The sequence below is a fragment of the Equus asinus genome, chromosome 17, assembly GCF_041296235.1.
Source record: "Equus asinus isolate D_3611 breed Donkey chromosome 17, EquAss-T2T_v2, whole genome shotgun sequence".
Taxonomy (NCBI): domain Eukaryota; kingdom Metazoa; phylum Chordata; class Mammalia; order Perissodactyla; family Equidae; genus Equus; species Equus asinus.
The window spans coordinates 8,809,780-8,823,869 of NC_091806.1; the positions used below are offsets into that span (position 1 = coordinate 8,809,780).

The 14,090-nt window shown below is 44.5% G+C and overlaps 1 protein-coding gene across 2 annotated transcripts in view; it reads left to right on the forward strand.

The window, feature by feature from the left end:
- Nucleotides 1-5,680: 5,680 nt before the first annotated feature.
- The window catches only part of TTC17 (tetratricopeptide repeat domain 17), a 108,442-nt gene continuing 100,032 nt past the window's right edge, over nucleotides 5,681-14,090 (forward strand). Inside the window, exon 1 of one of the 2 annotated variants that reach the window (XM_044750168.2) lies at nucleotides 5,681-5,874. In XM_044750168.2, coding sequence (XP_044606103.1) covers nucleotides 5,716-5,874 — 159 coding nt within the window. In that variant the 5' untranslated portion in view covers nucleotides 5,681-5,715. The remainder of the gene's footprint in view (nucleotides 5,875-14,090) is intronic. The other variant, XM_014861236.3, reaches the window with a different exon arrangement.

Below are 14,090 nucleotides of genomic sequence, written 5' to 3' on the forward strand. Positions count from 1 at the left end.
AGATTGGAGGCAAAAAAACCTGCAGAACACTTGGCTTTAGGAATGCAAGGCTGTGCTAAAGAATGGGCTGTCTAAAAGCTCATAGCTTCCTAATTTCAAACCCAGAATTCCTATATTCCTCATCTTTTATGACAGTGAATTACTTTCAGTAACTCAAAGAGCACCACGCTCTTTCTGATACTGCCACATGTTTCCTCTGTCTGGAAGATCATTGTTCACACCCACACACACCCAATTCACCTCTGGCTGATTGGTCCTCCAGGTCAGACTAGTCCACTCTCCCTGGGAAGCCTTTCCTCCCAAGTTGGGGACAGGACCATCCACTGGTGTGCTCCCTCAGCTCACTATCCATCCCCCAATTTTAGAAACTGAGAGGAACTCAAATCAGTTCTGGATAGGTAGAATACAGCAAGTGAGATTTAATTCTAGCAAGTGGGATGGAAACTAAGACTAATGAAATCTAATTTATCAAAAACCTAAGAAATTGTATATTTATTCCTAGAAGTTGTACATTTATTTCCTAAAACAAGTACAACCACAAACAGGAAAATCCAGTGAAATTCTGGTCATCATAAAGAGTTGGTATTAGAAACAAGATCTGAGACAAAGCCTAGATAGAATACTACATATAGTTCCAGTTTGTATTCCTCAAGAAATACCTAAGTAGAAAAGGAACAGAAAAGAGCAAATAAGAGAGAATGGTATTCCCATAAAATTTTGCATGCTATAAAGTGATGAGTAAAATTAAAAAAAAAAAATACAAACTCACAAAAGGTTTGAATAGAATGAACTTGGATTTAATCATAAAATCAGGATATTGGAACTTGGGTGTACATGAGGGAGTAAAAAAAGCTGGGGGTGGGTGTTATGACCTTTAGCTACTTACAGAATGAACAGTCACAATACAATTACTCCATAGAATGTCCTCCCCAGATGTATCAACAACTGCAAGCATCTGGATAAATTAATGGCCAGTCAGTCTGTATCAGGAAAATTCTTTTGAGGCTGACCATCACGCTGTCCTCAGAGCAGCCCTGGTGTCATTGTGAGAATCCTGGGCTGAATGGACACTTGGTCTCATCCATAGTAGTCCTCAGGCTTCAGACTGCCTGATCTATTTGGCAAACTATTTCCAAATAAGATTACTATGTTTATCCTCTGCTCCCCCTTTGAAAATGCTCCTCACTTTGCATATAGCAGCTGGGGAGATAGAGCTGTACAGCCAGCCTTCCTGCAAAAACCAGCCTCCCTCCCTATCCAGCCTCAACCTGCATCAATGCAAAACTGCTCTAAAGGAATTAATACACGTAGCATGCTGTCAGTAATTCCCTCCATTCCCGCTCGAAAACGCTGCTTCACTTATCAAGATAAGTATTTCCGTCTCTCCTTGAATCTGGGCTAGACTTATTACTTTTCTTTGACCAATAGAATGCAGAAGTGACACTTTGCCAGGTCTGGGCCTGGCCCTCAAGCTTCTACTCTCACTCTTTTGGAGCCCCGAGCCACCATGTAAGAGGCCCCTGTACCTACCCTGACTGACAGGCCCAGCCACCTCCAGCCATTTCAGCCACTCCAACTAAATCACTAGACATGTGAGTGGAGCCATTTAGGGACATTCTGGCCCCAGCTGAGGTCCCAGCTGAATGCAGCCTTATTATGAGTGACCCCAGCCAACAGCAGGAGGAGCAGAAGAACCACCAGCTGGGTCCAGCCAACAAACTGAAATACAATAAATCATGTTTTATAGCTTAAAATTTAAGCCTACTAAGATTTAGCTTTGTTTACTAGGAAGTAAAAGATAATCAATTAACAGAATTTAAACCAGAGTGCTAACTCTCTCAGGGATATTTATATCTTAAGTATTTTCTCTAAAGGAATAAACAGTATAGAGATCTTTTGCAACTTTCAGATAAAATAGCAAGTTATTAATTAAAATTAATAATTTCCAAGGAAGGAAATTAATAATCCAGACATCATTTTATCATTGTTCAATTCCTGGATTCAAAAATTCTATAATTTATCAAATACCGTATGATTTCACTCATATGTGGAAGATACACACAGATACAGAAGGGCAGGGGGTAAAGGGGCACACATGTAGGGTGACGGATGGAACTGTTTGGTGGTGAACACGATGCAGTCTATAGAGAACTCGAAACGTAATGATGTACACCTGAAATTTACAGAATGGTATAAACCAATGTGACCTCAATAAAAAACTCCTATAATTTATAATGATAGTAAATAAGTTAAAGGACCTATGTGCTAAAATACTTAATGGTTGAAAGACAAAATTAGATGTTACAGGTTTTCCTATCATTTGTTCAACTAAGAATTCAATCATAATTTAGAGATATAAGCAGTTTTGTCAACTACCATCTTATATTTCTAAAGGTTTTATCTAAGCATCTAAAAGAGAAAACATGTAATTAAAATGGAAAAAGAAGCATCAGGTCTTAGAACAACAAAAAAGAAGGGTAACAAGTAACAGCTATCTGGATTTAGAAAATTAGTAGCAATTTTATTTAGGTTAGGATTTTTAACTGTTTTATTCACGTAAAATGGGAAAGCTACCTTTCTAGGGGCAAGAAAACTAAGTCAACACACTAACCACGTTAAGTATGGAAGCTTTATGGAAGATAAAAATAGATTTGTATGGAAATGCTTCCTGCCATGAGATGCTAACAGTCTAACTAATTGAACAAAGAATTACTCAAGAGTTTAGCTGTTCAAACTTTACAAAGTAATATCACAAAGTAACATGTTACTAAAGGTCACATTAGTGTTACAGAATTCAGAGGAGGCAAACAGAACTTGACAGACTGGGATTTGAGTTGTACCTTAAATAAAAGATTTGAAAAAGGAGAGCAAGGAAAGGATTTCAGGCAGTGAACAGGAGAAGCAAAAGAACTTGCAAGTGTTAGCGTGTGATGCTTAAAGCAGTTCACTAAAAGACGAGAGCGGAACTCAGCAGTCAGGACCTGTGGAAGGCAGAATTCTAAGATGACCCCCAAGGAACCTTGCCCTCATAAAACCTCCTCCCTTGAGCGTGGGCAGAACATGTGAATATGATATCGTTCCTGTGATTTACCATGGCGTGTGGCAAAAGAAATTTTTGCAGATGTCCTTAAGGTTACTCCTTAGTTGATCCGGGGTTAATCAAAGGCAAGATTATCCAGGTGGACCTCATTAGTCACATGAGCCCTTTAAATCTGGGCCTAAAGATCAGAGGTGGAAGAAGTGAGAGATTCAGGCAGCGGAGATTTTCCCGCTTGCCTTGAAGGAACAACTGCCACGTTGAGAGGGAATGGCCATAATCAGCAGCCAGCAAGAAAACTGGGACCTCAGTCCTACAATGGCAAAGAACTGAATTCTGCCAAGAACTTGAAGGAGCTTGGAAGAGGCCCCTAAGCCTCAAATGAGACTGCAGCCTCTCATCAGGCATGGGAGACACTGAGCAGAGAAGGCAGCCACACCACACCCAATTCTTGACCCATGGAAACTGTGGGATAATAAGCGTGTGTTAAACTGCTAAATTTGTGGTAATTTGTTACATAGGAATAGAAAACGAATACAGGATCCCAAAGGAGAAGGGTTACCTTCTAGGAAAAACAGAGGTGGATGGCACATTAAAGCTGTCAAAGCTATAATTCTGCCCCGTTACAGGTTAACTTGTGTCAAAGAAATCGCTGAAGGCCAAAATATGTGATATTGGGGCTTCTCTCAAACTCCTCACCATCGTTCATCCATGCTCAGGCTCTAGAGTCAGGTAGATCTGAGTCCAAAGCCGAGCTCTGCCACTTACCAGCCATATGATGTTGGCCAAATTACTTAACTAGGCTACGCCTGAGGAGTACACAAAGCTTAACAGGAACTATGAGTGCACAGTGCCCAGTACGTATTAAACTTTCAACAAACGTTAGATGATGATGACTGCCATTATTCAGCAGCTTTATCCCCAGGTAAGAGAGTGGACTTCTATGCCTTAAAATAAGATGCTGAGAACAAGGGGACTCCATCACTTGCCACTTCTCTATTTCAAAACTTTGGAACACTTCCTGTTTGTCTTTGTTTGAACTCCTTGGTATGACATACATGAAACCCTTATGAACTGCCACCAATTTCACCTTTACACATTTATTGCTTATTCTGCCTGAATCGGCACCTTGCTCCAAGCCTTTCACCTGGTTGGTTGCTCTCCTACACATGCGCCCTTATACACCCCAATTATCCTATATTTCAGTTGTTAACCTGCCAGCATCCCACTATATTGCAGATTGCTCAGTGGTCAAATTTCCATACCCAGATCCTAGCAGAATACTAGGAAAAACGCAAATAAGCCATACTTTTTTTTTTCTTGGTGAGGAAGATTGGCCCTGAGCTAACATCTGTGCCAATCTTCCTCTATTTTGTATGTGGGACACCACCACAGCATGGCTGACAAGTGGTGTGTAGGTTCTTGACCTGGATCCAAACAATGAAGCCCTGGCCACGGAAGCCTAGTGGATGAACTTAACCACTACACCACCAGACCGGCCCTGCTATACATTCTTTAACGAAATGAATGTGCATTACTTCAGTCCTCTAAGAAAAGCGGCAAGAAAAACCAACCAATGCTGGGGTCACTGCTACCACATCAGGAAGTAGTGTTTAACACTTGCCAATTATTTTTGTTTTCCAGCAATACACCAGCGTAGGGAAGTGGTCAAAATTCTCATCCTCCTTTTCCCAAAGAGAAAACCAAAAGCATAATGAGCTTAAATAAAAATTGACACACAAAGCTACAAGGCAGCCCGGAAAGACCTAAAACGACACATCTAACTAAAAGCCAGAGGCCAGCCAGGCGCTCCGCCTGCGCGTGGGTTCACTGGGGCGAAGAGCTTCTCAAACTTGAACGCACAGACCGGTCGGCGGCGCCTCCTGTTAAAAGGCAGCCTCGGGCGGGGAGGGGAAGGGCGAGGGCGCGCAGGTCCGACGCGGCCGGTGTCCAGCCCAGGCCTCCAGCAGGGCAGCCACCGGGAAGCCCTGACACCCGGCCGGGCCCGCTTCGGATGAGCTGTAAATGTGGAAGACATCCCGCCTTCGAAGGCTCAGGACAAAAATAAAACATCTCAAAGACGTGCACAGATCTCAAACTGAACTACTACTATATCGTATACAAAGGGTTAAACCAAGTGTGTCACTGATTTCCTTCTGTTTACCACTGACAACTACACACGTGGCTCGCGGCTGGCGGATTTCGCCTGGACAGCGCTGCCCCACGCTAACCACCCTCCCAATTGGGAAGCTTCCACCAGTGAGACCTCAAGAATAAAAAGAGAACGCGTCTCTTCCCTTAGGTGTTTCGAAGGCATGCCTTTTACTTCCCAACTATTTTACACAACCAGAAAATAAAACAAAAACCGACGTTCAACCAAACTAGACAGGCCCTCCGAGCCCTTCTCACGGCGGCTCGGGCTCCACCTAGAACGCTCCCTTCCTCTCCCTCCGGTCCCCACGCTCCGAGATCGCGTCGCGCTCACGGAAACAATACCAAAACCGCGGTCCTCGACCCGAGGCCGAGCTGGCCGAGCCGCCCAGACCGAGGCTGAGAAGCCGGGCGTCAGCGGGCAGCGTCCCTCGGCTCCTCCTCCTGCAGCACCGACCTCCCCAAGATGGCGGGCGGCGGGGGCCCGCTTCCGCTTCCGGTGTGAGCGGCCCGGCCGGGGGGGCAAGATGGCGGCGGCAGTAGGGGTCCGCGGCCGGTGCGAGCTGCCGCCCTGCTCCGGCCCAGGCTGGCTCCTCAGCCTTTCCGCGTTGCTGAGCGTGGCGGCTCGCGGGGCCTTCGCCACCACGCACTGGGTCGTCACAGAGGACGGGAAGATCCAGCAGCAGGTAGCGGCCAGGGCGTCCCTCTCCGCCCGCGCCCGCCCCCGCCCTCGCCCCCGGGGATCCCCGGCACGGCCCCCGGCTGTTTGGCTCCGGCGGCCCCGCCCCCAGCCTCGGTTCCCACGGTCCCCGCGCCGCGCCCGGGCGACCCCGGCGCTCAGACCCGGCACCGCCCCCTCCCCACTGGCGTCCGGGCCCTGGCCTCGGCCGCCTGCAAGTTCTCAGGCTTCCACCCCGGGGCCGCGCGCCGCGTGGGGAGGGTCGCCGGCTGCGGGGGGTCGGGCCCTGGGGACATGTGCTCGTGCTCGGGCTGTGACACCACAGATTCATTATCCCTGCCCCTGGTGCCTCCGGGGCCCACGCGTCACCTGCCCTCCCCAGGAAGTGGAAAGCAGGTGGCAGCGCCGGGGCGTGCGCGAGTCCCATGGCGGTGACAGCTTCGGCGCCCCTGGGCAGTGGGTCATTTAATGCCACTTCCCCCGTCTCCTCTCGCACGTGCTGGAATTCGCGTGAGGCTGTAGTGGTCCCAGCTTGGACCGTGACCCAGTCCAAAGGGGCTCATGAGACAACACACACTCTCCTTGCGGAGGGATGCTGAAGCTGCTCAGGCGGCGGTGCCTGCATCTTTTCAGCTGTAACTGCCCTGGTTCGTTTCCCAGTGTACTTCGCCCTGTTTCATTACCTAGTTCCTGTGACCCAGCCCCGCAAGGAGGATGTGCGATTTCCTGGCTTCTTGTATGCCTGCTCTCATTCCTTCGAGGAGAGACTGCTTTTCTTACATAACTTTATGATCGCATTTTGTGAATGCTGCTGATGCCTGAAGAGTCCGCGTGTGTGTGTTCTGCTACAGAATCTTGGTAAACTTAAGGACTTCCAACTCGTGAGAGCAATCCTGCAAAGTCCAGCAGACCCTGACAAAGTGCAGGGTGTGTCGCATCCCGTTTCACCCACCGATCTCAAATGTATTAACATTGTCGTGTGAAATTACTGGATTTGGGGGCTGTGTGTAATGAATGGTGATAGGAACACAATGCAGGGTTTACTTTTGTGTAAAGTGAGGTTCGCGTTTAGTTTAGCCATGTGGTGGCAAATTTTCTCTCAAGTGTAATGAGTGAGTTCAACAATTTAAAAGTCAGCGTTGGTATTGGTGTGTGGTTTTCAGTACATCTGAGGAAATACTGACTTCCTATTGGGTGGCGTTTTCTCTAAACCTAACTTTCATTAGAAAAAATTTCCTTTCCGTGGCCCTACCAGCTGAGATTTAAGATACTGTGTGTGTTTCAGAAACCCTAGAAAACACTGCAAGTTCATCTCTTTAACAAAAGGTTGCAAGTCTTATGTGAGTTCTGGTTGCTTCCACCCTTTGGGTCCTAATGGTGATTTTCCCTGAGGTCCTCATGAAGGGATACGTGGATTTAAGTCCCTTCTGCTGCAATTTGGGGAGCCCTTCTCCTATCGGCTCTTCTGCAATATTGTTTTTGGTCACGGCTATTTATACCCTATGACATTGACTTCTCCTTCCCTTTTTGGTGTCCTGCCACTCAGCTGAGAAAGTAACCCATCTGAAAACTGAATGCTGGTAGAAATGTGTTATATGCTGAACACTGCAATGGGCAAGTAGAATCTGATTTGGGTTTTGTTTTATAACAAATTCCTACTTTTGGCACATTGGGTATATATGTGTTAGTGACGAAAGGTAGAGGTTGCTGGTAACTTGCCTCAGAAAGGGAGAAATTGGAAGAATCTTCTGGATCTCTGCCAAGTCACCCCTGCAGTAGGTAGTTAAGCTTAAAGTTAGGAAAGCAAGATTTTTATACTGCATGCCTTTTTAAATTATCCTTTTTAGTGAATTTTCCAGTACTTTGCTACATAATATTTACAGTGTTAAATTCAGGCAACCACAAAGTGTTGTACCAGAAGAAATAAAGTTGGTGACTACAGTGTAACAATAAGAGGCAAGGAGAGAAAAGTGGGTTTAATCTGAGGAAAAAGCAGCACGTATAGATAAAGTAAGAGAGCTAGATGCCATGGTCAGCTTCTGAGTTCCACTCTGATAGCTGTGCATCCATTACCCATACTGCCCTTCCTGGCAATAGTTTGAATGCAAGTAGAATCCAAACCTCAATTAGATTGTAATTAAGTATCACATTTGGCTATCCTTATTAAAGAATTGAAAGATTCCTTTGGTACCTGGATTTGGCTATACTGCAGATCTATTCATACGTTCAGAAACATAATTAATTAAAAGCTCAGTATATATGCCATGTCCTATCTAACATAGCAAATTCCTTGCTACTTATTTTTGGTTATAATATCTGAGTGAGAGTGGAAGTATGATTTCAGTTTTAAATTTGCCTAATATCAAGGGAACGGCTGAGGGCAAACTGAAATAGCAGATCTTAGAAAACTGGAGTGGCAAATACCTTCTGCAACTCTTCGCCTGATATTTAAACCTGTCCAAATTAGATATAATAGGTCATTGTTTCTTCATAGTGAACGTGGCGAAGTACTTATGAATTAAAAATCTGAATTGCCCAAAGTACAGACTTAAATTGGGACATTTTCAATCATTATAAAGTTTTAAGTACAGTAAGCCATCTCTCCCAGAAGAGAACGTTCATTTTCTATTTCAGGCCTTAGCAGATGATAAAGATAGGCACCCACAAGTTACACACTGCAGACCTGTGAACTTGCACATATATTGGAAGCCCTAGATCTGTAGGGGAGTTAAACTGGGGCTTCGTCAGAGCAAGTGGCCCTTCCTCCAGGCAGCCTCCTCAGAGTCAAAGCTGGGGCTGCTCCTGTCAGGAGCAGGTGTCGAGGACTCAGCATGGCAGCTCAAGGAGTTGTTCCTTCCCGGAATCCCTGCTCCAGCTAGGAAGCATGCTTTCCATGTCTTTAAGGCTCTGTGTTTGCTGAGCTGCCACTGAACTCCCAGGAGTGTTGTCCAGGGAATCCTGGAGCTGGAATGTGGAGAGAATGCTCCAGTCACTAAGTTCATTTCCCACTGGGGTCAGGACACATGTAAGAAGAGGCCCCTCTTCAGCTTCTCCTCTCCAGCTCTGCACTTTTCTCCCAGCTTTGGGCTTTGGCATACTTCTGAACCCCTGGTGTCCCTGTACCTGAAAACTAGTAAGACCCTCTTGCATCATTTAAGCAAGGGTCCTTAACTTGGAGTCCATGGACTTGAGGAGGGGGCTATTAGAATCCAGTTACTAGGAGGGTGGACAGTGTCCTCTGGCCAATGGATCTTTGGGTTGACTTCATTATGAAGAATAGTCTTCAAGATAAATGCTTTTTGTTTCATTTTGATTTAATTTGTTCTTTTTGCTTAATTACTAGTGTGGCAGCATCTATTTTCTATTTTTATCAAGTATCTAGCAATTGACTTGCATTGAAAGTTAAATAAATTTTTGTGAATTAGCCTTAGAGCCTAACTACTATATATCGCATCATTTCTGTGGAAAAATTTGTGCTCCATGTTCTAAATTACCAGCTGACAGATGAACTCTTGAAATGTTACCAGTTTATTTGTTGTAGACTTACTGAATCAAGAAGTTGTACTTCTAGCGCTGGGTTCATTGCCTCTGCAGATTCTCTTTCTTCCTAAGTGGAGGTCTAAATATTTAAGTAAATAGAGTATTATCTTTATCAACTCCTTATAACATTATAACATCTGTTTTCTTGGTTACTGTTTCCCCTCTACTCCAGCCTTAGTACCATAGAATTTTAGATTTGGAAAAAATTGTTAAAGAATCTATGGTACGACTCATAGATGAGAAAGTCACCCAGAGTCACACAACTAGTGAATGGCACTTAGTGGTGACGAAGTGAAGATGTATTTATGTGCAGTAGCGTGCAAGGGAGCACTTTGTACTCAGTAAGTTTGAAGCGCTTGCTTGCCCTCTCACCTAACACCTGCAAGTGAAGGTAGAGAAAGAAAAATAAAAGCAAAACTGGGAATAATGAAATGAATGTCTTCTCTTTTCCGATTTGCTTGTCCTCTGCGGGTTGTTTTGTGGTAACTTCAGATTGGGGGTGGCTGGGGGAGGGAGGGTCCCAAATAGGTGTGAATTAATTTGAGAGTCACTTAATCATTTTGCCTCCTATTGTGCAAATGTCTTGAGATCCCAGATCCTTTTAAATGCTCAGATCAAGTGAGGTTTCTGACAAAACTGATGCTCTGAAGCCTAGCAACCTTGGCAAAGAACTGTTTCCTAAGTGACTATTTCAGCACTACAACCTGAGGAAGTGCTCTTAGATTTAGTTGGAAAACAGGCTAAATCTTTATCTATTGGTCTTTAATAGCTTCTGCATGAAGGAGTGGTTTAATTTTGGTCTGATGTTAAGTAATATGGTTAATCTGGGAGAGGGCATCCATATGGTACTGTGCTGACAGCTTTATTTCAGTGCTTTTCAAAACTGCACCCATCTTTTTGTCACAGAGCACTGTTTCTATGTTAGCACACTTCAGGGATGTACCTGGACCCGAGAGGTTGTGATATTATTTACTAACTTGCCAGGCACCTGCTAAACCTTTGCAGTGTGTCCTAGACATTGGCATCAAAGTAATTCTCATTCAATCCATTTTTTTAGATATATCCCAGTATTTGTTTTCTTCTCATAAATTATCCATATATTAACTTTCTTTACACTGTAGAGTAGTTGTAGGATCTTGGAAATATAGGGACATAAATTACAACTTGAAATCCTCTTCCCAAATATTTATTGAACAAATGTTTATCGACTGCTTACTTTGCGCTAACCCACTGTGCTTTGATGATATGCTCTTTTCCTTGGCTACTGCGACTCAAAATTCTCATTTTTCTTTAGGGTGAGCAGAACACAGCTCCTTCTTAAACTTTTTTTCCAGGGGGTGCTCTTCTTCATACACTTATCTGCTAGATTAGCGGTTCTAAGACTTTGCACAAAAATAATCTGGGGTGCTTGCTCAAAATACAGATTCCCAGGCCACTCAGCGTGTCAGATTCATTAGGTTGGTGGTGAAGCCAAGGATTGTACATTTTTATCAGACTCCTCAGGAGACTATGATGCACGTGCGTCACAGATCATTCTGAGAGATTCAGCTTTAGATATCGCCCTTCCTCCAGCTTCTGTTCCAGCCTTTTCTTTTTACTCTCTACGTGTACCTGGGCAATCTCATCCTTTCTCTGCACTTAAGCTACCATATAGATGCTGAGAATATCCATATTTCTTTGTCTAACTCAGATCTTTTTCTTCAGAGTTAAAGATTCAAGACTTCTCTATTAACTTTTAATTCCATTCTATTCTCTGCATTAACTTTTCATTCCATTATTTTTTAATTCTCTAGGTGCTTCAAGCTTAATAACACCAAATCCAAATGCATCTCACCCTATACCTGTATTCTGCCCTGTTTTCCCAAATTTAATGAAAGACGCCACCATTTACCATCCACCCATTTGCCCATGTCAGAAATCTAGTTGTCATCTTTAACTCCTCCTTCTTCCTTACCCCTCACCCACATCTTTCAATTTCACTTTCTAATTATATCTTACTGTTTTTTTTAAAGATTGGCACCTGAACTATAACATCTGTTGCCAATCTTCTTTTTTCCTTCTTCTTCTCCCCAAAGCCCCCCAGTACATATTTGTATATTCTACTTGTAGGTCCCTCTGGTTGTGCTATGTGGACGCCACCTCAGCGTGGCTTGATGAGTGGTGCTAGGTCCGCGCACAGGATCTGAACTGATGAAACCCTGGGCCGCTGAAGCGGAGCACGTGAACTTAACCACTCGGCCACAGGCCTGGCCCCTATATCTTACTTCTTCCAATAGCCACTACCATTACCCTACTTAAGGCCATCCAATTATTGCTGCAGCTGCCTAACTGCTTTCCCTGCCTCTAGGCTTGTCCCGCTTCCAGTCCCTTTTCTCCACAGTGCAATTCGAGTAATCTTTTGAAACCTTCTTGTTTTTGCTTAATAAAAATTTGAGTTACAGACGTAATGCATGTCATTGTAAACGTAAATGTCTTACATTGTGGGAGTATTTAAAGTCACGAAGTGAAGTCTTCCCACCTCTACCCATTCTTACTCCCCAAGGAAAACTACCTGTAACAGTTTGGTACAGATCCTAGGATATGGGCAAAATTCTTTAACATGTCTTATGACCTGCCCTTCCTTCTCTCCAGCCTTATCTCTGCTCATCCTTGTGTGCCCCCCCCACCCCAGAGTATACACACATATACACTTAGCCATACTTAACTTTTTTTTTTAAAGATTGGCAACTGAGCTAACATCTGTTACCAATCTTTTTCTTCTTCTTCTTCTCCCCAAAGGCCCCCAGTACATAGTTGTATATTCTAGTTGCAGGTCCTTCTGGTTGTGCTATGTGGTACGTCACCTCAGAATGATGTGATGAGCGGTGCCATGTCCGCACCCAGGATCCAAACCAGCAAACCCCTGGGTCACTAAAACAGAAGGCGCAAACTTAACCACTCAGCCACAGGGCTGGCCCCTAGCCATACTTAACTTTTGTCAGTGTCCCCAGATAAGCTCTGCTCTCACTTGCTTCTGTGCCTCTGCGCACATTCTTCCTCCAGAATGTCCCAATCTGGCTAACTCATGCCCTTTACAACTTTAACATCACTTTCTCGGAGAAGCTTCTATGATGCCCAAATTTGAATAAGCTTTTCTTTCCATGTGCTTTCAGAGCATCCTTTATTCCCTTATGAAAGCACTTACCATACCACGTTATGTCTATTTTCTTAGTAAATGCCCTCCTAGACTATTACATGCTCCGTGAAAGGAGTGGCTGTATCCATCTTCTCAGCAACTCCAGCATCTCTCACACTGCTTGATCATATAGCCTACAATGATATCTGTTGAATGGATGATATGAGGAAATGTGAGAAGTGCTTCCTGCATTTTAGGAATTTACTATTTGTCTGAATGAAGCCGTACAATACTCACTAATGTGATAGTCTTCTGGAGACTAGCCTAATGGAAGCCTCAGAATTCCAGAAGATCTTTAAAGTTCTAAATAACCCATCAGTGACTCTGGCCTTAGGCCTTCAAAACGAGTGCTGAACACAGGTGAGAAGAGCCATAATTTCAGAGATTACTCTTGCGTGTCTACTATGGTCAGGTTGTGTGTGCAAGGGAAGTCATCCTCTTGGTCGCTGATGTTGTATCTAAAAGGTCAACTCTATTGCTCAGACATCAGAAAAAATGGAGAAGCGAGAAGAGACAAGAAAAAATAGTAAACGAGAAAAACAGAACCAAGAATCGGAAAGGGCAGAGGTGAGGTAGGTGGGAAATGAATGGCAGCCTCATGTTGAGGGATTCAGGTCTGCCGTGAGGTTCAGCAGTTGTGCAGTTCAGAAGCAGCACTGTTGAAACGAACAGAAGGCAATCTGACAGTGAGGAGGAGGCGGGCTTACCAGCTGGTCAGGTCGAAAATTAGAGCGGCTTTGCACGCCAAAGTGTAGGGAGCCGGCCGAGCTCCATCCCCTCCGTCTCTGCTCTCCTCTGCAATGGTAATAGCAAGGGGAGTTCCCCTGCTGAGGGCTCCTCCATAGCCAGACAGCTCCAGAGAACTGCTGTGCTCGCAGACTCTCTCCCTCTCTTCATTTAGGTCTCTTTTAAACCCACTCCAATCAGTCCTTGTCCCCATAGCTCTTGTCAGGATACCCGAGGTCTTCCATATTGCCAAAATCAGTGCTCAGTTCTCAGTCATCTTACTTAATCTTTTAGCAGCCCAGCGTTTGTCCTCATCCCATATTGAACTATTTTCTTACACGGCGTCCAGGACATACACTCTTGGTTTTGCTTCTAAATCCCCGACCATGACTTCTCCTTCTCCTCTGCTGAATTCCTCTTTTCTCCATGAGTCTGAAGTACTGGGGTGCCCCTTTTCTTCCCTCTGACTTGTGCTCACCAGATGATCTTATGCAGACTCATGGCATAAAATACCATATGTATTCTGAGAACTGCCAAATCCTATCTGCAGTTTCTCCCTGAACTCCAGACTCATATATCCAACTGCTTACTCAACATGTCCACTTCGACATCAAAAATACATCGTGTTCTGAACTGAACTCTTGATTTCCCATCTGTTACTAAATTGCTCAGGTCCAAAATCTTGGTCTATTCCTTGACTCTTTTTTCTCTCACATCTCATACCCAATCTATCAATAACCTGTGAACTTGACTTCCGAATCGTATCCTGGATCAAGCTTGTC